This window comes from Pezoporus wallicus, unplaced genomic scaffold (assembly GCF_028554395.1).
Source record: "Pezoporus wallicus isolate ANWC-B61680 ecotype Strahan unplaced genomic scaffold, APGP_CSIRO_Pwel_v1 contig_4901, whole genome shotgun sequence".
In the NCBI taxonomy this organism is placed as follows: domain Eukaryota; kingdom Metazoa; phylum Chordata; class Aves; order Psittaciformes; family Psittacidae; genus Pezoporus; species Pezoporus wallicus.
Window position 1 is genome coordinate 498,620 of NW_026640354.1, and position 22,315 is coordinate 520,934.

The 22,315-nt window shown below is 40.9% G+C and overlaps 2 protein-coding genes across 2 annotated transcripts; both read left to right on the forward strand.

Moving 5' to 3' along the window:
• Positions 1–285: 285 nt before the first annotated feature.
• Positions 286–12,297, forward strand: TMEM30A (transmembrane protein 30A). Its single transcript, XM_057418848.1, has 7 exons — positions 286–621; positions 5,955–6,071; positions 6,695–6,802; positions 7,886–7,973; positions 8,439–8,582; positions 10,430–10,636; positions 11,547–12,297. Exons 1-7 carry the CDS (start codon positions 355–357, stop codon positions 11,738–11,740), a joined length of 1,125 nt encoding a protein of 374 aa, XP_057274831.1. The 5' UTR covers positions 286–354; the 3' UTR covers positions 11,741–12,297.
• Positions 12,298–16,796: 4,499 nt separating this feature from the next.
• On the forward strand, positions 16,797–20,774 carry LOC130604370 (cytochrome c oxidase subunit 7A2, mitochondrial). The gene is made up of 4 exons (XM_057418828.1): positions 16,797–16,840; positions 18,069–18,158; positions 19,593–19,677; positions 20,547–20,774. The coding sequence occupies exons 1-4, from the start codon at positions 16,823–16,825 to the stop codon at positions 20,603–20,605; spliced, it is 252 nt and encodes an 83-aa protein (XP_057274811.1). The 5' UTR covers positions 16,797–16,822; the 3' UTR covers positions 20,606–20,774.
• Positions 20,775–22,315: the final 1,541 nt, after the last annotated feature.

A 22,315-nucleotide genomic window follows, 5' to 3' on the forward strand; every position in this document is an offset into this window, starting at 1 on the left:
CCCTGGCAGAGCATGAGCCTCACAAAGTCAGGGTAAACATTACTTAGCAACAACTGAAAACATCGGTATTATCAGCACTGTTCCCAGGCTGAAAGTCGAAACACAGCACTGCACCAGCTACTATGGAGAAAAATTGATTGCTACTGCTAAACCCAGGACAACTGCTTTCCACATAGTGACTATTTAACGAACTGAAGCAGGATTAGCTCCCAAGGGAAATAAAAAGCAACAACTCTGACAACAACATCCATATGTGCTGGCCCGTCGTGGCAGAGCGCGCAGGCGCCGTGCCCTCCGGTCACGTGCAGGGCAGGTCGCCGGCGGCAGCGCGAGGGGGTTGTTCGGGCTCGCGCTATGGCCGTGAACTACAGCGCAAAGGAGGAGGCGGACGGGCACCCCTCGGGCAGCGTCGGGATGCCGGGGGGCGGCGCGGGGGGCGGCGGCGGCGCCGTGAAGACCCGCAAGCCCGACAACACGGCGTTCAAGCAGCAGCGGCTGCCCGCCTGGCAGCCCATCCTGACCGCGGGCACGGTGCTGCCGGCGTTTTTCATCATCGGCCTCATCTTCATCCCCATCGGCATCGGCATCTTCGTCACCTCCAACAACATCCGCGAGTACGAGGTGCGCCGAGGCGGGCGGTGGGGGCCCGGGCCTGGCTCTGGGTACGTTAGGCCGGGCCCGGCCGGGCGGGAGGTGTTTGGGACGTCTTCCCGATGGCGGTATGCGCCTCCTTGCGAAATCCGCCGCCGTCTCTTCCTGCAGGTGCTCGGCGGGACGTGGAGGTGGCTTCTGTGAGGAGCGGACACCTCGCCCCGGCTGTTCCGGTTCAATTTAACGTCTGTTCTCCTTACCAATCCATCCGTTAATTACGCAAGCAGGCACTGAGCTTATAGGGTATCTGCTTTCCTCACAGAGTGTAGCTTTGCTCGTACTCCTGAGTGAACTTCCAGGGAGCTTAAGGCTGGTATTTAAACAGCACGGCCCAATGCAAGGTTTGTTCTCAGCAGTACAGGAAACATGTATGTGCATCGTCCTTGGGATAGCTTGTGTCAATGAGTTGTGTATCTGTAGATGTTCCAGAGTAATTGTAGTTTGAGGACAGAGCTTTGTGCTGAAATACCTGGTGAAGGTATTGCTATAGTTCTTACGTGTGCTAGTGATTTAATGTTTTAGATGCTCCACAGGAGACCGTGGTGTCTGGATTAAATTTAGCAAAGATCACAGTGTGGCTTTTTATAATTATACGTAGAAAAACTGGATCGTTTACATCTGATAATTAACCACACCACTGCTGGAAAACTGGTTGAGTATTAGCTGAAAACTAAGCTGTACGTCACAGTTAGGTCCATTTGATAACAGAATCATTTAGTGTGGTAAAGAAACAACCCAGATATCTTAGGGACAGCCTTGAAAAGCACATTGACAGCTATGATTAGTTTCAGTTAGCTAATGCGACCAAGATTGATTGTTGGGGGGAGGGAAGTGTTGTTTGATGGACTGCTATATGGGAGAATATGAATTCTTGTGGATCAAATCATCTAGTTAATAAGTGTAAGCTGTCACTTTTGTGTACGTAGTGTTCAAGACAGTGGCTTGGCTGGTGGTATCCATGTGGCAGTGAAGCCCCATTAGCTACGTTAACTAAAGAAGCTCTGGGGCAGGCAATGAATGGTGTTATATATTCATATTTCTGTTAAAATGTGAACAATGTTAAACGAATTTAAGGTTCCCTTTCCTACTATATTAAGAACTAAAATTACAGTCAAGGTGAAAAGAAGTGTAAAAACCAAAGCTGGGGTGTATTTTACAGTGTTCAAATATTGTATGTAAGCATATTTTTGAAAAGCAATTGCTTCTTGAGGGTAAGCAGAAGATCTGAAATTTGATACAAGTACCAAGTTGTCCTGGTCATGTAGACTTTTAAACTGCCAGGTTACAGTCATATTTAAAGTAAGTACAATCACATGTTTTTAACAGGATTCTCAAGGGAGAGAAATAAAAAAAATAATCCTTGCTAACAGTGGTTTTTTTTTTGTTTGTTTGTTTGTTTTTTACATAATTGCATTTAAAATAGCCATTTCTAGTAAAGTGATACAAAGTCTTAGTTTACAAACTAATGTTTGTATGGTAAATACAGTTGGATCAATATATCGCCCTTGTTTTTTCATTATGACTGGCTCTTCCTTTATCTATAAGAACAGGAAATACGTCAGTTTCATGAGTCCAAAACCAAGTGACTTCTTGTGCCTATATTGCTAACATATTATACACTACATATATATTACTGTATACTGCATCTGTGTATGGAATTTTTATACAGCATGTTGCTGAGCATCTCGTTGATGTACTCCTGAAAAGCTCCAGTAGGAGGCAGAAACTGGATGTTCCCACCTAACATGCATTACAAGAATCTGTAGGTGACATAGGAGAGTCACTGATGCTCCGCTATGCAATGGGTTGCATGTGTAAAGCAACAGTAGCAGTTTGTATTTGGAAACCTGTTGGCAGGTGCTGACCTTCCACCTTCCCCCTTTTCTAATTTCAAGGTATTCAAGTTTAGAAAGGGTTTATTTTGTTTGTTATACTGAGTGGGTTCACTCTTGTATCACCCACCTCACATGAAGCTCTCCCAAGCCATACCGTGACTTTTTTGTGAGGACAGGAGGAACAGAGTGCTTGACTTTTGAGAGTATGATCAGACAGTCAGGGTATGCAGGTAAGAATGGGGAAACTTGGGTTCTGTTTTCTGATCCTCATGCATGTTTTGTCAAGTGTTACAATTCAGAAATCCAGAGATTATCATTCTAAAGCCAGCTGAATTTTTGAGGAAAAAGAAAAAAGGCTTTACAGTTGCAGCAATGAAATATAGATTAAGCATTTTAAAGACCAGTGTTTGGGCCCTAAACACCAGTGAGGGATACAGATTAAGACACTACGTCACCTGTATGTTGAGCTATGTCCCTGTTGGTACACTGGATTGTTAGTAACCTCCAAATGTTATTCGTAAGTAGCAGTTTGGCTCTGGGAGACAAGACATCTAGAATCTGGGTGCAGTGACTAAGCTCTTTTAAAAATGTAGTTGGGGAGGAAGCAAAGGTATTTACACCTACTTTCTAGACAATAGCATAGTTGTTAAGTGTGTGTCTGTACATAGATATTTGCCTGTAAACTTACTGTATTGGAATTGAATAAGAATTATGCCCCTGAAATACATATTTATGTGCAGTTCAAATCACCCTTTCCTGGAACTAGATATTGTAGCCATCAGGATCTCTGTGAACTGTACTGTTCTTGTGCAGGTGCAAGGACTGAACAGCAAAATGTAGCTTTTTCCATTGATTTCCTTTATAAACTCTCTTGAATTCAAACGTGGAGGATTTCCAACGGCTTAAGTGAATTATAGGGGTTTTGTGCTGTTTTTTCTCCTGCATTTTCTCACTGTTTGAAAAGGCATGAACAGCCATTTTTGTTGTTCTCTCATGAAAATTAGTTCATTTGGGTTGGAAATGAGTATTGCTGTGTAGATGTGTCATTCTGTCCTGTTAAAGGAGAAGGGTGGGAGTTCTGTATTTCCTTTCTTCAGGAAAAAAAAAAGCCTTTTAATAAGTTTTTGTTTTGTTTTTAGATAAGTTGGCATTTATCACATATTGTTAATATGTGACAAAAATTGAGGAATATCCAGAACATTAACTGTATGGGAAAGAGATCTTTGTGCTGTGACTGCTGCTGTGAAATGTGTAATCGTAGTTAAAAAGCCAGATGGACTTTAAGGCATGAGCAGGAATGAAGAACTGAAAGGAAGCAGATGACTGTTGCATACTTTTTCAGTGTTGAGTGTGGTTCAGGTAGCCCCATCTCAAAAAATGATACAAAACTTAATAGAGGTCCAGAATTACTGGATGCTTTTTATACAAGAAGTTGCCAGAGTAGGATAAATACGTGAAATCTATAAAATTGTAAATGGTTTGGAGAATATATATATGTATATGCAATAGTTATTATATCTATACTGCAAACATGTAAATAGACTGAGAAAGCAGCTGCCTGAAAAGCCACTGGTGCTGGATAACTTGGATATACCCAGTGTCCTCAGGTGAAGGGTTGTTGGGAAGGGCTCTTTCTGTGTGAGTTTGTCATACTCAGGGACAGAACGCTGGGTCGGGTGGGTGTCTGCTGTGGACCCCAAAGTCAGTACTTGGTATCTCAAGGTCCTGGTTTTGTTGTCTTGTCAAGAGATGAAGACAGGTACCCCTATCCTTTTAAATAAACACTATCTTGAATGTAACCTGTAAATGTGGATGCAGAAAAAAAAAAAACACTTGTTGGCAGTTACTGTATGGGAAAGCTCTTGGGTAGCATTGAAGCTGGTTGCAGCGATTAAAAGTGTGGTTCTGTGTCAGTATACATCAATTTTATGCTCCACAGATTTAGTCAATCATATTTTTAAAACTGAAGTCTTTAGATCTTTTTTTCAATCTTGGAGTATTTGAGTTTGTTCTTGATCTAAAACTTCTCCACACACTGGAGAACTAGCTCAGGAAACAGGTTAAAGTTCTTTTTAAATGAAGTGCTTGCTTAAGCTTATTGTATCAGCAAAAAAAGATGTACTGAGCCTTGAACAAATGAGCTCCGTTGTTGAGAGCAGTGGTGGTGGGTTGGTCTGCTGTAGCTACACAAAGCTGTTCAGGATTGCTGCTCTTTCTAGATCAGCATAAACTCAATACCTTGCTCAGCAGAGGAGGCAGAGATTATGTGGTCCTCTCTCTCTCTGCCAGCTAATAGCTTCTGAAGCTGACTCGTTTGAGCTAGGCTCTTTAGGGTGTCCGTCTCATCTGTCAGAAGTCTGGCAGCAGAACAGATGCTAATAAAGGTGCTGAGGGAAGAGTTGCAGCTTAATAGATACTGAAGACATGGCAGGAAGAGAGACCTTGAAAAAGATCCAGAGGAAAATAAGCTTCAATTGTTCCCTGAACCTTGAAACTGCATGTTTGTTTTTGCTAATGGTAATACTAGGACAGATCATAAATCACTGCAATTCTTGGTGCATTTCACTGCAAGCATAAATTGGGGCAATCAATTTGCATCAGCTTTCCATAAAACTATATAGGTGTTGTAGTTTAAATGATAGTGCTGTTAAAGAGCTTGTTGCCTTAACTTGGTATGTGTTGAAGCGACCTGAGTCTAAATTCTAAATAGAAAGTTCATAATAAATACAGAAATACATATAGGGTAAGCCCACGGCCAGGAATATGTCATGCATACTGCCCAGGTAGCCTGTATGTACAGGCTTCAAATAATAGCTTTTTTTGAACTACACTCTATAAGATTATGTCGTATAAACCAGATTAACAGGCATCTTCTTTCTTGTCCATCTAATATTTTACCATCCCTGGCAAAATAGTATTAGTGTCTTAATCTTCCCTATTTAAGACAGTTCTTGGATATAAAGTGATTTTTTTTGTTTGTTTATGGTTGGTTTTTTTTTGTTTGGTTTGGGTTTTTTTTGCTCTTAGATTGCTAAAAATGGTCAGCAAAGCAAGTTTTCTAATGCAGACTTTTTCTATTAAAATACCTAGACTTTAAAAATTTTAAGCTCTGTGGATACCATGTAGAAGCTCAGATCTGCTTGACATACTGTGTGTGTGTGTGTGTGTGTTTGTGTGTTCGGAAGCATAATGTTGTCTGGAGCATCTGCTGCATGTGTGTTTTGTTTTCCCACAGCAGTGATGGCCTACCTCAGAGTTAAATTTTTTGAGGCTGAAATTGAACGTGTAGGTAGCATCACAAAATCTTTCAGCTTGGAAGGGACCTCTGGAGATCATCAAATAGGCTTGAATGGGCTTTTGGTGTTAGGGTATAAGGTTGCAAAACAACTGCCACACCAATTCATTTTTCTTTCCTTTCCCATTGTAAAGTAATGACTTATTTTTTTCTTTTTTTTTTTTCTGTTACAGATTGACTATACAGGAACAGAGCCTTCCAGTCCCTGCAACAAATGTCTAAATGTGTCCTGGGACAGCACCCCACCTTGTACTTGCACTATCAATTTCACACTGGAACATTCATTTGAGGTATGCTACCCTGTATGCAAAGTGAAATTAGAACAGTTTGTATGGGTTATTTCCTAATTGGTAGGAAAGCTGTATCACTCTTAAGTCTTTTTTTTTTTTCCTATTTTAAAGGGTTCTTTCTAGTTTTCCTATGAATGTGGATCTGATTTTTGTGTGCCTTTTCAGTAGAATGGCTTGAGATGGATTTTAAGTGCCTCTGTTTATATGGAAATGTGCAACATTCCATTTAATGTTTGTGTTTTACACATTTAGATTTATCATATATGCCATACAGCTGGTGAGTAGATCAGTTATTCCTGCACAATTAACAAAAAATCAATCCAAGAACTGGAAATACTGCAAGTGCTTTTTGAGGAATCCGAGGCACATAATCGGGTACATGTGCTTAACATTGGACAACACTGGTGTTGGGTGCTGCTGAAAACCATTCTGATAATTAATGGCATGTTTAGACTGTTTGACTTCATGATGCCAGCTCATTTTAGGATAGTACTCTTACGTACTCACTGTGGAAAAAGGATTGAGGCTCCTACTTAATGAATGTTGCTGTAAAGTAAACACAGAGTTTAATAGGTTAAAATACAAGCTTTGTGTGAATGATAACCCTATCTTACTTCTTGTAGAGCAATGTATTCATGTATTACGGACTTTCCAACTTCTATCAAAACCATCGTCGTTATGTGAAATCTCGAGATGACAGCCAGCTAAATGGAGATAACAGTTCACTACTTGTAGGTATTCGCGCATGGATATTAGTAAGCAACTAACTTCTGACTGTTGCATAGATGGCCATATAGCAGTATTTGAGGCATTCAGGGTTTTTTTGCATAACAGAAGATCAGCCATAGGGAATTTGTATTTTTTTTACAGAAAAATGTGTGTAACATACTGTAAAATTTCATGTTTGTAATTTCATTATGCAAACAGCAGTGCAGTGCTCCAGTCACTGCTCAAATTTGAATAGTTTTAAGCTGTCTTGCCTTCAGTCAGTAGTATCTGTCTGTATCCATTCTGTCTGAAGTTTCTGCTTTCAGTAGAAAACATCCGGTTGCCCAACAGTTGGTTTGAATATTGCAGCTAAATGCACCCATTCTGTAGACTCTGGTTCAATACTGAATGTCAGCGATATTGGAAATTATCAGTACTGTGCGTTCTGTTCAGGGTGCTGTGTAATGTTTAGGGCCAGACCTTTCCTTTTCCTGATTTTTATGAAGAGTGGAAATACAGCTGCGTTCTTGCTCCAGCAAGAATGATTCTCCCTTTTTACCAGTAAACTTTAAAAAAAGTGGAGTTTCAAGAAGCTGCATGACTGACATGAGGTTGGGAGAGTGAGCTTTTAATGCGGAAAAGTATTTGGCATGCTGTTGGAGTCCTTGCAGCCTTTTGTTTTCTATGTTACGCTTGGTTTCTTTTTATAGTCTTATTTTTCTATAACACTGATGCATACTTAAAACACCCTGCCTTTAATAAGAGAATACTTGAGTACTGCATTTTGGAAAATTGTTTCTATTAAAAGATAAAAGGAAAAAAAATTCTAATAGCTTCCAAGAAAAGCCTTATTTTTAGTATGACCATAATGGGATTCTGACATTATTCATGTTTTATTTAGATTCTATTCCTGTTTGTAAAAGAAAAATCAATCATGCTAACTAGTATTGAATGCTGTAGTATTTGTAAACAGCCTGACTTGTGAAAAGAGTTTTTTGTGGTACACTTAAGATGTGTACATTATAGAGGTACTACAGTAAAGAACAGGTTAGTTGGTTAAACTAGCACAGACTCATCTGCCTTTTTTCATTTTAACTAACTTTCAGAATCCCAGTAAGGAATGTGAGCCTTACCGCACAAATGAGGACAAACCCATTGCTCCTTGTGGAGCTATTGCCAACAGTATGTTTAATGGTATGGTAACACTTTCAAGTTATCACTTAGATGTTTTTGTGATCTAATGTATGTTTTATGTTGTAATGCAAGTTATTTGGAGTAAAGACATGTTGGGCTTTTTTGTTTCGAATCAACAGATTTTCATTCATAGAATTAAATAAATATCTTGTACTGCTATTGCTTTTTCCGAAATTTCCATGGGAACTGATTTAATCTGATAGCACACAAAAGATGGAAATACCTGTTCTGAGAAGCTGTTACTGCTATGAGTAGAAACATAGATAAAATATATGGATAATACACTACTGTCTCAGATAGGTTGGTTCTTATAGAAGAGCTTGTGCTTGTGGCAGGCAGGTAATAAAAGCCTTGTCCACTTCTTTTTGCTTTGCTCTCCTGGAAGTAATACTTTAACTGCCTGTCAGGATCATCTGTCTAATGGAGGTTTCCTCAGCTGGTTTTCTAATTTGATTTTCTCTTTAGATACATTGGAATTGTACCGCATTGATAATGACACAAGGACTCCTATTACTTTGATTAAAAAAGGCATTGCATGGTGGACAGATAAAAATGTAAAGTTCAGGAATCCTACAGGAGATGGAAATAACTTAACTGCGCTTTTCCAAGGTAAAAAAAAAACAAAACAACAAAACAAAACAAAACAAAAAAAACAAAACCCCAAACATTTTAAAAATAACAGAACTCTTCAAACACATTTTGAGTCCAGTGAGTTTTACCTCACTGACAGCATTGTACTGAATTGTGTTAATAAATATTATGGTTCTCTGAAGAAATCCAAGCTAAGGACTGCTCTGCTATCTATAAAGGTTGTCTTTAAATAGTAAAAGCTGCAAATTTCACATGGAAGTGTCAAAGTGTTTTTTATCTCTACTGTAAATTTTCGTTTTTTTTTTTTCCTCCTTGAATACTGAGAGAAGAGCCCAGTATCTGCACTGCTGTTGTGATTTAACTCCAGCTGGCAGCTAATCACCACACAGTTGCTCACTAACAGTGGTGACTCTGCCCAGTGAGATGGGGGGAGAATAGGAAAAGTAAAAGCTTGTAGGTAAAAATCTCAAAATAACACTCCCTCCTCCCCCCCCCCAACCCCCCAAACATACCAAAACCTTAGCCCCCACCCCCCAAAAAAACCCAACTATTGAATAGAGAGGAAAATACAAGAAAAACAAGTGATGCAAAAGTAAACAATTGCTTACCTCCAACTGAGTCCCAAAGCAATGGCAGCCCCTGCCTACCTCTGTCTGCCCAGTTTTGTTTCTGAACACAATGCCATACGGTGTGTTATCCCTTTTGGGGTCAACTGTCCTGGCTCTGTCCCCTCCCAACTCCTTTTGCACCCTGAGCCTACTTGCTGTTGTGAGGGAGCAGCAAAGGCCTTGAGGCTGTGTAAGCACTTAGTAAATTAAAAACAGCAATAAATTAAACATCAGCATGTTACCAACCCTGTTGTCATCACAAATCCAAAACACAGCAGGATGCAAGCTACTGTGAAGAAGATCTAACTTTGCTCAAGCCAAAACCAGCACAACTGCAATAATGCTTGGATTTAACTTGAAATCTTGCAGTTTTTTAATCCAACTCCTCATACAGAGATTCCATTTAAATGTTTCTACTACTAGGTTGTGCAAAGTTTTCTAAAACCAACCAACCAATCAAACAAAAATAACAACCCCCAAACCAAACCCCAACACCCAACAAAAACCCAAACCACAAAACTGATTCCTTTTTATGATTAGAAGTGATTGATACATGTCTCATTTGTTAGGTTAAATACAGTTTGGTACATTAAAGTTTTCTTTGGCTACAAATGTCTGAAAATAATCTTCCTTGGGGCTCTAAGGTGTGTGTGTGTGTGTTTATACAGCGTATACAATAATTTCAGGCTTAACATGATGTGGTTTGTTGCTTAGTCATGGCCAAATTGCATGTTACTAATGCAGTGCTACCCTTGGAAAAGCAGATACCTTACCCTAATATAATGTAGAATTGTATTTCCAATAAAATTAGCAAAAGTGTTAGTATGGCATAATCTAAAATATTGTACATAGTTTTATTTGCTGATGGTCCAGGAAGTGGTGGTCAAACTCTTTAACAAGTGAGCAGAGGAGCTGTCATCACAATGGAGAACTATCTCACTAAGTAATGTTTTGGACAAGACAACGCTATATAAATGCGTAGGGAAGGCAAATTTGTTTAAAGAAGTGGACAGTGCTGTCATGAGAGTAAATTAAGCTATTTATTTAAATTAAACTATTTAAGCTGCATATAAAAAGTTCTTAAACAGCCCCAGTGTCTTGAAATAGTACTGAGTTAACCTGTTTATACTGTTCAAAAGCTAGTATGTGTTTTTGTAATACCTGAATGAATTTTGATGAGCCAGTGTGTTACTTAGTCCTGTATTTGAAATACCTCAGTGTTGGTTTGTTGGGGGTTTTTTGTTTCTTTCATCCTAGGCACGACAAAACCTGTAAACTGGCCCAAGCCAGTGTATATGCTGGACTCTGAGCCTGACAACAATGGCTTTATCAATGAAGACTTCATTGTGTGGATGCGTACTGCTGCTCTGCCAACATTTCGCAAGCTGTATCGTCTCATTGAAAGAAAGAACAACTTACAGCCTACCTTACAGGCTGGAAAATACTCTCTGGATATTGCATACAGTATCCTTTGAAAAACTTCTGAAAGTGGCTGAGGGCCTTAGCTGGATTACACATGCATATACTTGTGCAAGTTCAATATGAACTAGCCTCTTTTCTTTTAAAAAATGGTATCGAGCAGTGGTTGAAAACTGGTAGTGAGAATATGGTAGACTATTATTATCTTCTAGTTCTGTGTGAGTTCTTTTAGAATTAGTAGCTTCCTAATGAGAGAGGGAAATCTGATTGCTTGGGTGCTGTAAAGGAATTAAGAGAAGCGTAGGAAAAATGAACAGAGGTAGCTGGTAGGCTAGAAATTTGAGAATTTTACCTTCAAGGTGTCATGACAATGTGTAATCAAGGGCAGACTGACTTTGGAAGTCAGAAAAACGGCAGAGCTATGGATCAGGTGGAGGTTCCTCGTTCTATTTTGGACAAATTAAAGACTAGGTGGGAGCGTGGGGGACCAGCGAAGGGTTGTCATAGTTACCCAGTTCTTAAAATTCAAAAGCACTTAATGATCATTTTTAAATAGCTACTGCAATGTTCTCCTTTGCTGCAAACCTCTGGGGAGTACATATAAAACTGAATGAACATAAAGAAAAAGTTTGTATAAAAATATATTCAGGAACTAAAATTTAGATTTTCCTCAATTTGGTGAATCTGCTTTCAAAACCCTACATAATTGTGCATTTACTCTTCCCTTAAAAAGGGGTAACGTCATCTAACATGGCATTTTTCTTGGAGTAGCTGACAGTGCCCAGATTAGTCTTCACCTAAAACAACAGCTAAATGTATCCTATTTTCACTTCCAATATTCAAAGGCAGCAGTTTATATTTGTAACCTGAGTGAAATGATCCAAGATTTTAATGTACCTGACCACATAAAGCTAGAATTGGAAATGTGCTGCTTGTTTTCCTTAATGTTTTTCAGATTATCCTGTACACAGTTTTGATGGACGAAAAAGAATGATCTTAAGCACCATCTCGTGGATGGGAGGGAAAAATCCCTTTCTGGGAATTGCTTACATCACTGTTGGGTCCATATGCTTCTTCTTAGGAGTTGTATTGTTGATCATCCATCACAAATACGGAAATCGAAACACTAGCGCAGACATTCCCAATTAATCTTGCATTCTGAAAACAAATGTACTGCATGAGCATCAAGGCCAGTCCAGAACGGACCCAGTTTTTGAAAGATAAATGTTTGCTTCTGTCACTTCTTGACTGGGTGCATAATTTTTATCTAAAGCTCCCCTTTCCCACACTGTGGATTAACTCTTGAAAATGATGGGTATACAATTGGCTGTTTTGATTGTATCTCTGCTTGTGTCAGAAACAGCTTTTCTGATACTTGCCTCTAACTGGGCAGGCCACATGATGCATATAGCTCCTGTTCCCTTGATGCATCTGCTGCTTGTTCATGTGCTGCGTAATGTTGACATGATTCAGTGCATTTAGATTGTGTGGAGAAGGACTGTTCTGAGATACTGTAAGTTGAATTTCCAGAATTCAGGTGTCAGTGCTGTTGAAAGAAAGTAAAGTCTTAAATGTTTTTTCAGTTTACTGTCTTGTGTGCATGGGCTCTTATATTTCTTGCTGAGATTTTAATATATTTGTATAAGTTAAGTATTCCCGTGTCCCACGCACCTCTGTTACATTAAATCCTTTAAGAGCTGTGTAAATTTCAGCATCCTAGATTCTTTGTTTATTTACAGTGTATGTGCCTGGCCAGTAAACTAGCATCCTATGAACATACCAGAAAACTTCCTTGTTAATTATTTGTGTGAGTCCCTTTTAAAGATTGTTCTAAATTGGGAAATGCTTGATGCTGGTACAATCTGCTTTTTTCTAATTTTCTTTGCTTTAGGTCATATCTGGTACTAGTTTACCTGTTATGCTTGCTGGTCCTGCTTTTTATAAGCAGGACCAAGCATTAATAAGAATCTAAAATGTCTTTTCTGTTCACAAATTTGAGTGAATCTCTCTTACTGGAGGAGTTTCCTAATTTTCTTGAGGCATATGTATTCTGAGCAGGTGTTGCTGCAAAGGAATTGTCATATACTGTATTTGGAGTGAACACAAGGTTTTTTGCAGTGTTAAGATTCAAAAGTTGAGATGGCAGTAACCTCTTCTGACTGAAATGCAGGTTGAGCTTGCTGTGAATCCTAATTAAAATACAGCAGTTAGAAACACGTGTAGGTTAGTGTCTTAAATTACAGAAGGGTTTGGTTTAAGTTAACTGTAACCTGTAAAATACTACTTTTTGGTGACCTTTTTTTTAGATGATACACAGAAACTGTATATGGTAGAGATCACTTTATATGCAACTAGCTTGATAAAGTATTGAGTATATTAAAAAAAGACCTAATAAATTCTGCAAGCGATTTAATAAGAGATTTTATTTTGTTCTTGAATATACATTTATTTTCATCTGGATGAAAAGACATTCTTTTTGAATTCAGTTTGAGTGAGCTGTATTTCTGAGATTGCGTAATTGTTGCAAGGAGTTTTTATTCATCGTCCAATAGTTTGATCTATGAATACCACTATTAATTTATCAGAAACAGATGACCTTTTTTACTGAATTACTTGTGTAATCTTTTTAAGCTAACAGTTCAAGTGTGCAAGTCTGTACAAACTATGGAACGAGGCAGTGTTTTCCATGTGCCAGCTTTCTGTAGCCCCATGTAATTGTTTGAATAGTACAGTGTGGCAGCACAGGGCTTTCAGGCAGTCAACTTTAAGATATTAAACTATTTTGATTTTTAAACTTTTGTGTTTGTCACTTGAAATGCAAATGTGTTCTGCTTCATTCAGAATCTTTTTTTTCTTTCAAGTTTGAAATGCTGCTTTTTGAGCTGTGCTCAGAATTAAAACCATTTACCCAAACAGCACAAACACAAAACCCCCCAACACCCCAAACTGTACCACATATTGAATATTTGCACAGAACAGCCTTCTAAAGTTCTCACTTCCAAAGTAGGAAAAAACCCCTGAACATCTAAGCCAAGTTTATTCCTGCTCTTTTCTTAACAATGTGGTAAATTTATGGAAGAGGCTGCTTCTAACAGTGTGAAAATGGAAATTTCTGAGGTAGAAAGCTCAGTTGCAAAAAAAATTTTTGTTTGCTTCTTTTGTTGTGTGTTTGTTTTTTTGGTGGGGTTTTTGTTTGTTTTTTGTGGGTCCGGCTTTTTTTGGTTGGTTGGTTGGTTGGTTTGGTTTTTTAGTATTCACTTTTCTTCAGATCAGCACAAGTATTTTCATGTAAAAATATCCTACATTCTAGCTTATGGAATCTGTTCCAGTCATCGTATTGCCTTCTGTGCCTAAATGTGAAGTCTAATCTTGCTTGTCAGTTTCAATTAAGACCAAAGCCCATTATGAAATGGCCTGATAAGCATGTCCTTAGGTGACATGAGTCTCAAATAAGAAACTGCCTTTCCTGTAAGCCTCTCATTCCAAGCATGCTGAGCCTGTGTTTGAAAATAAAGTAATACTGTCCATCATTTGAATTACACAATTTGCTGCTAGAAAGTCTGAAATTGGAAAATTATCTTTCTCATTTCCTGTTGGAAATGAAATAAAGGAATAGAAGTGTAAGTCAATCATTACTAAAGCTCAAAAAGTAAAAGTAAAATTGGAAGTATGTGGAGTTTTTTCTCACTGGACCCTGATTTTGGCTACAGGTGACAGAAACAGTTCAAGCAAACTGGACTTGGGAGTTATATGCAAGTTTAATTGAATTTGTACCTGAGGATTGTGCCCAGATTTTGTGAATGGTGAGATGTTTTAAGTGGAGTTAGAGGGCCGGGAATATAATTAGTGACCTCACTGATTCTGTTATGAAACTAGGAAAGATTGGACTGTGACATTCGTGGAAGAATCGAAAATACTATTGTTTCTAGGCTTGCCTGGTAAGGCTTGGGTTTATGTGGTTGAAGTTAGTGTTTGCTTCACAACAGATGCTTGTCAGCGTCAAATCTTTGTGCTGTCAGCAAGTTCTCCTAATGCAATTTTAGTGTATTATAAAAATTGGAAAATGCTTATACCAAGATAGAATACAGCGTGTTTTCTCTCTTCATACACAATGTAGCTTTTAACTGGGTTAGCCAATTATTTTGTTTGCAAGAAAATTAAACCAGTGGGCAAGCAAGACTGAGGAGGAGGTGGTTTAAAAAAATGGTCATTTTCAGCTGTTGTGCTGCACCAGGGGCTTCCACTTCCACAGCTGAGTTGAATGTTAGCTGTTTGTGTGATCTCTAGCAGGGTTTACATACCCTTCTATTACTGATTTAAGAGGTGAAACATTTTTTCGTGATAAATGCTTTTTAACATACAGATTAGCAGCCTTGTTTTGAGTCTAGCTTAAACAAAATTGTTTAACAGTGAGTTTTCATTAACAGTTGTATTATTCTGCGATACAATACATGTGCAGGTTACTCTATCCAGTTAGGAAAAAGTCTGAGTTTCCTTCTAATGAAATACCCTCAGCCAGAGGCAGCAGGATGCCATCTCTCTTCCCCTCAAGTTTTCATTGCTTCATAAATTAGCCAACACTGAAGACGCCAGCTGTGCTTTCTCTGAGCAGCCATCTTTTAGCTTTGATTGGCACGTAACCCCAATGCCAAGCTGTAAGTATGGCCTTTCTGGTTGTAAAGTGTATCTTGACAGGCAATAGTACTGAAGCTCAGGTTCAGACCTGTCTGGAAATGGCCCATGCAGCAGAAATTAAGCAATAATCATTTATCTGGGGATTATGATCCTTTCGCCAGTATCTAAATATAACTGTGTATAAAAATGAGAATGCAAATATTATATGTAGTTACAAGAAGAAAGACTGTAAGAGGAATGAATGGAAATCCATCTTGCAGTAGTAGTTATGGATTCTAAGTATTATTCTGTAATAGCACTGGTGAGTGGTTGAAAACTATTTGTTAAATAATGCATCCAATTTCCTCTGTTACAACACATCGTATTTCTCCATGACTGCTTTCTAAATGGTATTTTTAATAATTCCAAGTCAGCTAAGACTATACTTATTAATACTTCATCTTTGCATTTTCACTTTCTTTCTGGGGCAGCCCTTCAGGCTGAGAAGTGCTATGCTTTGAGATACGATCCTTGTTATTTCCATACTAGATTGGGCACTAATTTGCAGTGTTTGTCACATATTATTCATTATGAGGTTTGGCACCAGTGCAAAAACAGTGTAACGCCAAGAACTGAGTGCACTGCAGCTGCCGCAAAGCCAGGAAGCGGTGTTCCTGACAGCACTGTATTTCAGCGTATAGTTAAAAGCATGAGAAGATGCAATTATAGGGCTAGATCTGCAATGCAGGGAAAACCACAGGCTCCTCACAGCGCTTTTCTGAAGGGCAAATGGAGTCTTCCTTCAAAAGTGAATAGGCTTGTGTTTCCTACAAATCTGGTGTTGATTCACTGCAATTATATATTGTAAAGCATGGAAATGAGGTTGGGTTTTCTTTTTTCATTTCTGAAGTACTCGGTGTCCCCGCCACTGAGGGAGTTTAAGGCAGTGAGCAGATACATATTTTAGGGTTCTTGTGTGTGTGTGTGTGTGTGTGTGTGTAGTGGCTGAATGAGGGGTGCCACATCTGTCCCAAGGGTGTAGGACACCCCTGGCTGGGTCAGGCTCTGCCTGGCTCTGTGTCCTGCCTCCATGATGGCCAAAGGGGATGGGTGGCGTGGGAGCCCCTGCGGTACTCTTCTGGGGCACGCATCCAGCCCTCTGGGGGTCTGAAACAGGTAGCAGCTGAGGGATGTTTCTGTCACGGATGTGCCAGTGTGCCCTTTGAAGGCAAGAAGTGGCCACAGGATCCTGCGGCAGCGGTTTGCGCTGTCCCGCGCTGCCGCCCTCCGCCGTTGTTTTACTGGGGGAAGGCTGTCACGGGAGTGCGAGCGGAGCAGCCTTTCTTAGACCAGCCTGGGGAGGGCTCTCGCCAAGCACCTGAGCGGCACCCATGCCCCCCGCTCCATCTCCGCCTACCACCCTCCTTCCCGTCGGAGGACTGACTCGGCTGGCTGAGCGGGGCGGCGCTGCAGGCTCCGCGGAGGCGTTCTGGGCGCGCCGCGGCGGCCTCTATTGTACCATCGGTTTGCGTGTGCGTAGGGACTGCTTCCGCTTCCGCTGCCCTTGCTGCCGGCGGGAGGTGACGGGACCGGGAGGTGACGGGACCAGGAGCCGCGATGTGGCGGAACCTGCTGGTGAGGGTGCCGGGCCGGCGCAGGCCGAACGGCAGAAGGGAAGGGAGGGGATAGCAGCGCAGCGCAGCCCAGCCTGGCGCGGCAGGGCGGGTGGGGAGGGTTATGTGGGGACACGGCTCCATCAGGGGCTGTCGGCGCCCGCCCAGGCAGCGGGACTCGGCTGCCCGGTGACCTGCCTGCCGGGTGCTGCCTCCGGGTGCTGCTGGAGGAGCCTTTCGGGAGAGAGGAGTGGGGGGAATGGGGAGCACGAAGGGAGGAAGTGTTACATTTCGGATCCTGGCCCGCTCGCTCCACCTAGTGCCGAGCTTTGCGTCCTTGAAGGGGTGAGAGTTGAGTCTGGGGCACCCTAAGCCCGTCTCTAAGGAGGTAAGCTTGTATTAGGGTGGGTGACGGGGGGAGGTGCGTTTTTCCCTTAGTGGCAACTGGCATCGCCCGGATGTTTGCGCTGCGGCCGCTTTGGTGGTGGTGGTAATTCTGTGGAGGAGGATCGGTGTTACCAGTGTAGGCTGAAGGAGACTGGGCTGCGAGCAGCTTAAGAGGTACAGCTGGCTCTTGCCTTTGAGACGTGACCTGTTGCGAAAGCAGACTTTGAGCCACCGGGAGGATTACAGATCATTCGGTTTGGTGGCCTGACCCGTGCTTACTAGCACTTGTATGGTCTGCCTATGGAAACAGTTCCTGGCTGAGGACACCGCAGGGTACCTTTAAACTGGGAGAGGGGGGGGATAAGGGGAGAAGTGTCTTCTTCAGCTCTGTGAAGGTGAGCTCCTGTGCTGGCGGCCAGCAGGTGAACTGCAGCTGCGACAGGAGATCCTTGTCTGCGGAGACGTGTCTTAAATACTGTCCCCATCGCTAGAGTCAGACACAGTAAATGGTGCCTAAAACTCAGATCTAAGCGGCAGAGGTCGAGATTTCCTGAAAGAGGATACTAATTATGAAGGTTATGCTGTAGATCCATAAATCTGCTGTATCTTATTGAAAGTAATTTCCCCGAGTTCTCCGTTTTTAGGTAATCAGTCCTTTACATAGTCTGTTGAAAAACTGACTGAATACGGAACTGGGGGGGGGGGGGGGGGAGGGGTGGTGAAGTTTTGCTTGCTTGTTTGTTTGAGACCTTCTTCCTCTCTCTTCGATTTCTATCTCACCTTTAAAGAAACTGTTTCTACCCAGTTTGAATGTAGGTGAAAAATGACACTGTTTTTAGAAAACTTTTTATCTTTTATTTCAGGGTCTTCGCCAGATTTCCCAGAGGACCATAAGCACTGCTTCCCGCAGGCAGCTTATAAATAGAGTTCCTGAGAAGCAGAAGCTTTTTCAGGTAGGGAATGAGCACTGATAGTAGGATAATGTTAAAAGAATAACACTGCTTTAGTAGATCATCATTGTGTGTGTTTTGTTTCAAAAGAACTGTTAAGAGTCCTCTTTACATCTGAGAGGTGAGCTTTTGGAATCTGTAGTGTGACTACAGTGCTTGAAAATGGCAGTTATTTCCTACAGAGATGAAGAGTATTTGTAAATCCATACTTCTGACTCTTTAGGTTATTTTACTCTGAAATGATTTGTACCTAAGTTTCTTATGGGCAGTAAGTACTGTACATAAATAAAGACAAAGTACTCTAAAATGAGATGAGATGGGGGAGTATGTCCTAAGAACAAGTAGTGAAAAACAGGGAGAGGACAGAAGTACAATGAAAAGTTAAGCCTGCAATCTTACAGCTATATCCACAGCTCATAGGTGAACCCCAGAATTCTTAATGAGGATGTCATATTATTGTATTTCTCTGTTGTAAAAGCAGTAAAGGTCTTAAGGGATTGGATTCACTTAAAAAAAAATATTGAATCTTTAAATATAACTTCTGAGTTACTCTTTTCCTGATTGATAGGGCCACCTAGTGAGAACCAGTGGTTCTTCAAATGCCAAAGGAGGGGATACTCAAGCATACTCCCAGCTGTGAGCCATAACCTGGAGCAGTAGCTTTGTACTGAGGATAGACTAGACTGGGCTTCAGCGATGTGAAAGGGCTAGAAGCCTCAGTGTAATAGTTTTTGTGTCTTGTTGCTTTCCTTCCAAATGAAGGAGAAAGCCAGTCATGTTGGGACACTGCCTAAGGAGCACAATGTTCATTGCAAGCCAAGAGGTAGTGGGATGTTGATGATGGGAGGTCAGAGGTTCTGTTTCTGCTGGAGGTCTCTTCCTCCTCACATTCCTTTCTTGGACAGCAAGGTGAGCTGGGCTGGCATGCAGGTCACCAGCCTTGAAGGCCGGCTGCAGTTCCAGAGCAGTGCAAACGTGCTTGAGAAGGGTAAAGATCACATAGATCCTTATGTTTAGGCATTTTACTTCATGCAGAGAAGAACATTTTGCTGTATGACAGAGAAATGACAGCAGGTGACAGCAGAAGCTCCTACCCTTGTTGCTCCCTGTAGCAGGGATTGACTAAGCTGGAGGTGGGAAGTTTTTAGGGATGGTGGTTGTATCCTGGCAAGTGGCATCAGAAGTGTTTAGGCATCTGTCAGTCACTGCTTTAGAGATAAATGTACACATCAACTCTACTTCCCTAGTGAGTGATCATCTGGTACCAGAGCGAAAGTTTGGAAGACAAAGCCGAATCTAAATAAGGTGCAGTGTCTTTTGGTTGTTGGACAGATAATTTGGGGAAATAATTCCTGTGTTGGGTAATTCTTGTTACATGAACATGATGTTGCAAGAACTGTATTTAAATAGTTTCTTTTTGCCCCTTGTTTCCATTAGGAGGATAATGGCCTCCCAGTGCATCTCAAAGGTGGTGTAATGGATAATGTGTTGTATAAAATCACCATGGGTCTCACAGTTGTTGGTAAGGCTAATACTAAAATATTTATGCTACTTTTTCTTTGGTACAATCTCCAACATGACTGGTGTGCCCTCTGTAAATAGTTACGCAAGTCTTTCAGTCTGTTCTTCAGAATATGCAAAATGCATGTAGAGGGGGGAGAAAACAAACTATGTGGTTATCCTAAATATATATATCTGTGCTTTCTCAAGTTCAGCTTTTCAGATGGCTTTTTTTCCCCGACTGATAGTCTTATGGGCTGAATACTCCTTCAGAATTCATGTGTGGTATTACAGAAAACTAGAACTACTTGCAAAGCTTATTCTGAAAGGAGTAAAATGTAATTACAGCGCACACATACACCAGGTTTCTCACTAGCCTAACTTCTTTCAGTGCTGGGCAATACTTGTTATGCTGAGACTTCATGTGCTGTGAAAGCTTGTGGAATATATCCAAGCTGCATGATACTGCATATATTTAACCTTTATGTTGCTTGATAGATAATTTTGTGGTACCCTCTAACTTAAATATGTTGATCTGATAGATTTTCATTTCAGTTGCTTTAAGAATGAATAACCATTACTTCATGATTGTCTGTGTAGGTTCCACAAATATGCCTCTCCCCCTTTTTTATTTTCCTGTCCTTTATGCAGTCTATGGAGAGGTATTTAAGGATTTATTTTTTTTCCCTAAAACATAAATTGTTCCCCCTGCTCCCCCGTCCCCTCCCCCAAAGTAAAAATCATGGAGACCTGGCTATGGAAATTTGTTGTGTCTGAATTCCAGCTGTTTATTGTCAGCATTTATTTTTGGAAGAAACTGGGAAAAGAAAGCTGACTTGAAAGGAATTCTTTTACCTCTCTGAAGATAACTTTTCTTTGTCTTTTTTTCAGGAACAGTCTATGTTTTTTATGTTCTGACTGTCGCTTCAATGCCCAAGAAGCAGAAATGATTCCAGTTCAAGATGCCTCAGTGGCTAGCATCTCTTCGTCCAATTCCATGTGACTATGATGGGAGCTTATAAGCAGCTGGCTTAAAGCTTGGGATCATAATTTAACTGTAACATGTTAACTGCAATCAATAAAGCAGTTTTACATGGTGGTGTGGTGGTTTGGACTGTATTGTGTGTAAACATCTTTGATCATAGGCTTGCCAAGCTGGTGGAGAGGGCTTTACACTCAAGTTGCTGGGGAAGGCAACCCACCATCCCACTCCTGCCAGTTTGATGCCAGTGCCAGCAGATGCCCAGAGCCTGGAGTGGGATCACAGGTCAGCAGGAGAGCACCTGAAGTGCAGTACAAAGGAATTCCAGTCACTCTGGCCAGTAAGTCAGCTTCATCAGGGACCAGCTTAAATGCCTCTGTGCAAATGCACATAGCATGGAGAGCAAGTGAGAGGCTTTAGAGATGTGCACATGCCTGCAGGGCTATGATCCTGTTGGCACCACAGAGACAGGCTGGGATGGCTCCTGTGATGGGCGTTACAATGGAAAAGTCAGCCATGCTCATTAGGAAGGACAGGCAGGGGAAATAAGGTTAGTTTTTACTGTGTAGAGGTAACACTGTCCTCTGCAGCTGTAAGTAGTCTCAGTTGGGTTCAGCACCTTCATTTAATACATTTTTTTCTAGAGGCTTTTCTCTGCTACAGCTTAATGGAATGTCATATTTCCTGAAAAGAATGAAGATTTCTAAGCTCAGTAAACACTATGGTTTCTGGGATTGCTGTCAGTTCTGCTCCAGTGTCATTACTGCTACATCATTCCAAGCTTTTTGGCAGCAGTTTTAACTGTGTGCCTTAAGTTAGGTTATGTACCTTAACAATAACTTGGTTGAGGAGTGTTCACGAGCAGAATTGTGACAGCTCTCTGTGTATGCAAAGAACACAACAAATGGCTGATAACGCTAACGGTTTGATCATGATCCTTTCCAAAGTTGTCTTCTTTCGGTGGCGAGGGGCTATGTATTAGCTTGCTACGAGACTGACAGCCACAAATAAAACTGGAGAGCCATCATTGTCTTCGGAGGAGAAAAAATTGTGGTCTAGAATTAGGCAGGGATACCCAGTAATGACTATTAGCTGCTGTCATGTACTTAGGAACAAGCCTTATATCTGAAGCAGCTAATGCTGTCAGTGAAAGTGCCTGCTCTATGATAACTGCTTCTAGGAAGTGTACCTGGATATCTTACTAGTTTGACTATTGCAATTATGTGGAAGGACATCTCTGGGAACCAGTGTTAGCTGTGCATCCCTAGTTAGGTTTTATGTTCCTAACACCATTGTGCTTTTTGTAGCCTTTCTTCCACAAGTTGCTACTTATGGGTTATTGCACTGAAAGTCTGGTGTTTACTCTGCAACAAATAGAGCTTCTAAATCCGAGAACATCAAAATAATCCTTTTTTTTATCTTCTCAAGGAAACAGTGGGTTTTCCAAAATGTGAAAATTAGCATGAAAATCTTTAAAATAAAAGGCACTATTTTAAGCCTTTTATGGGTTACGTTTGTTTAGAGCTTTTAGTTGCTATCCTGGAGAACCAGATTATGCTTGTTAAACTTGAGGCAAACTGGAAAAGAAGGGCCAGTGTACTCAGAACTCTATAGGAGAATCAAGAATCTTAAAGAAGAGTGGGGGAATACCCCTGATGGTAAACTCTCTGCATAGGTG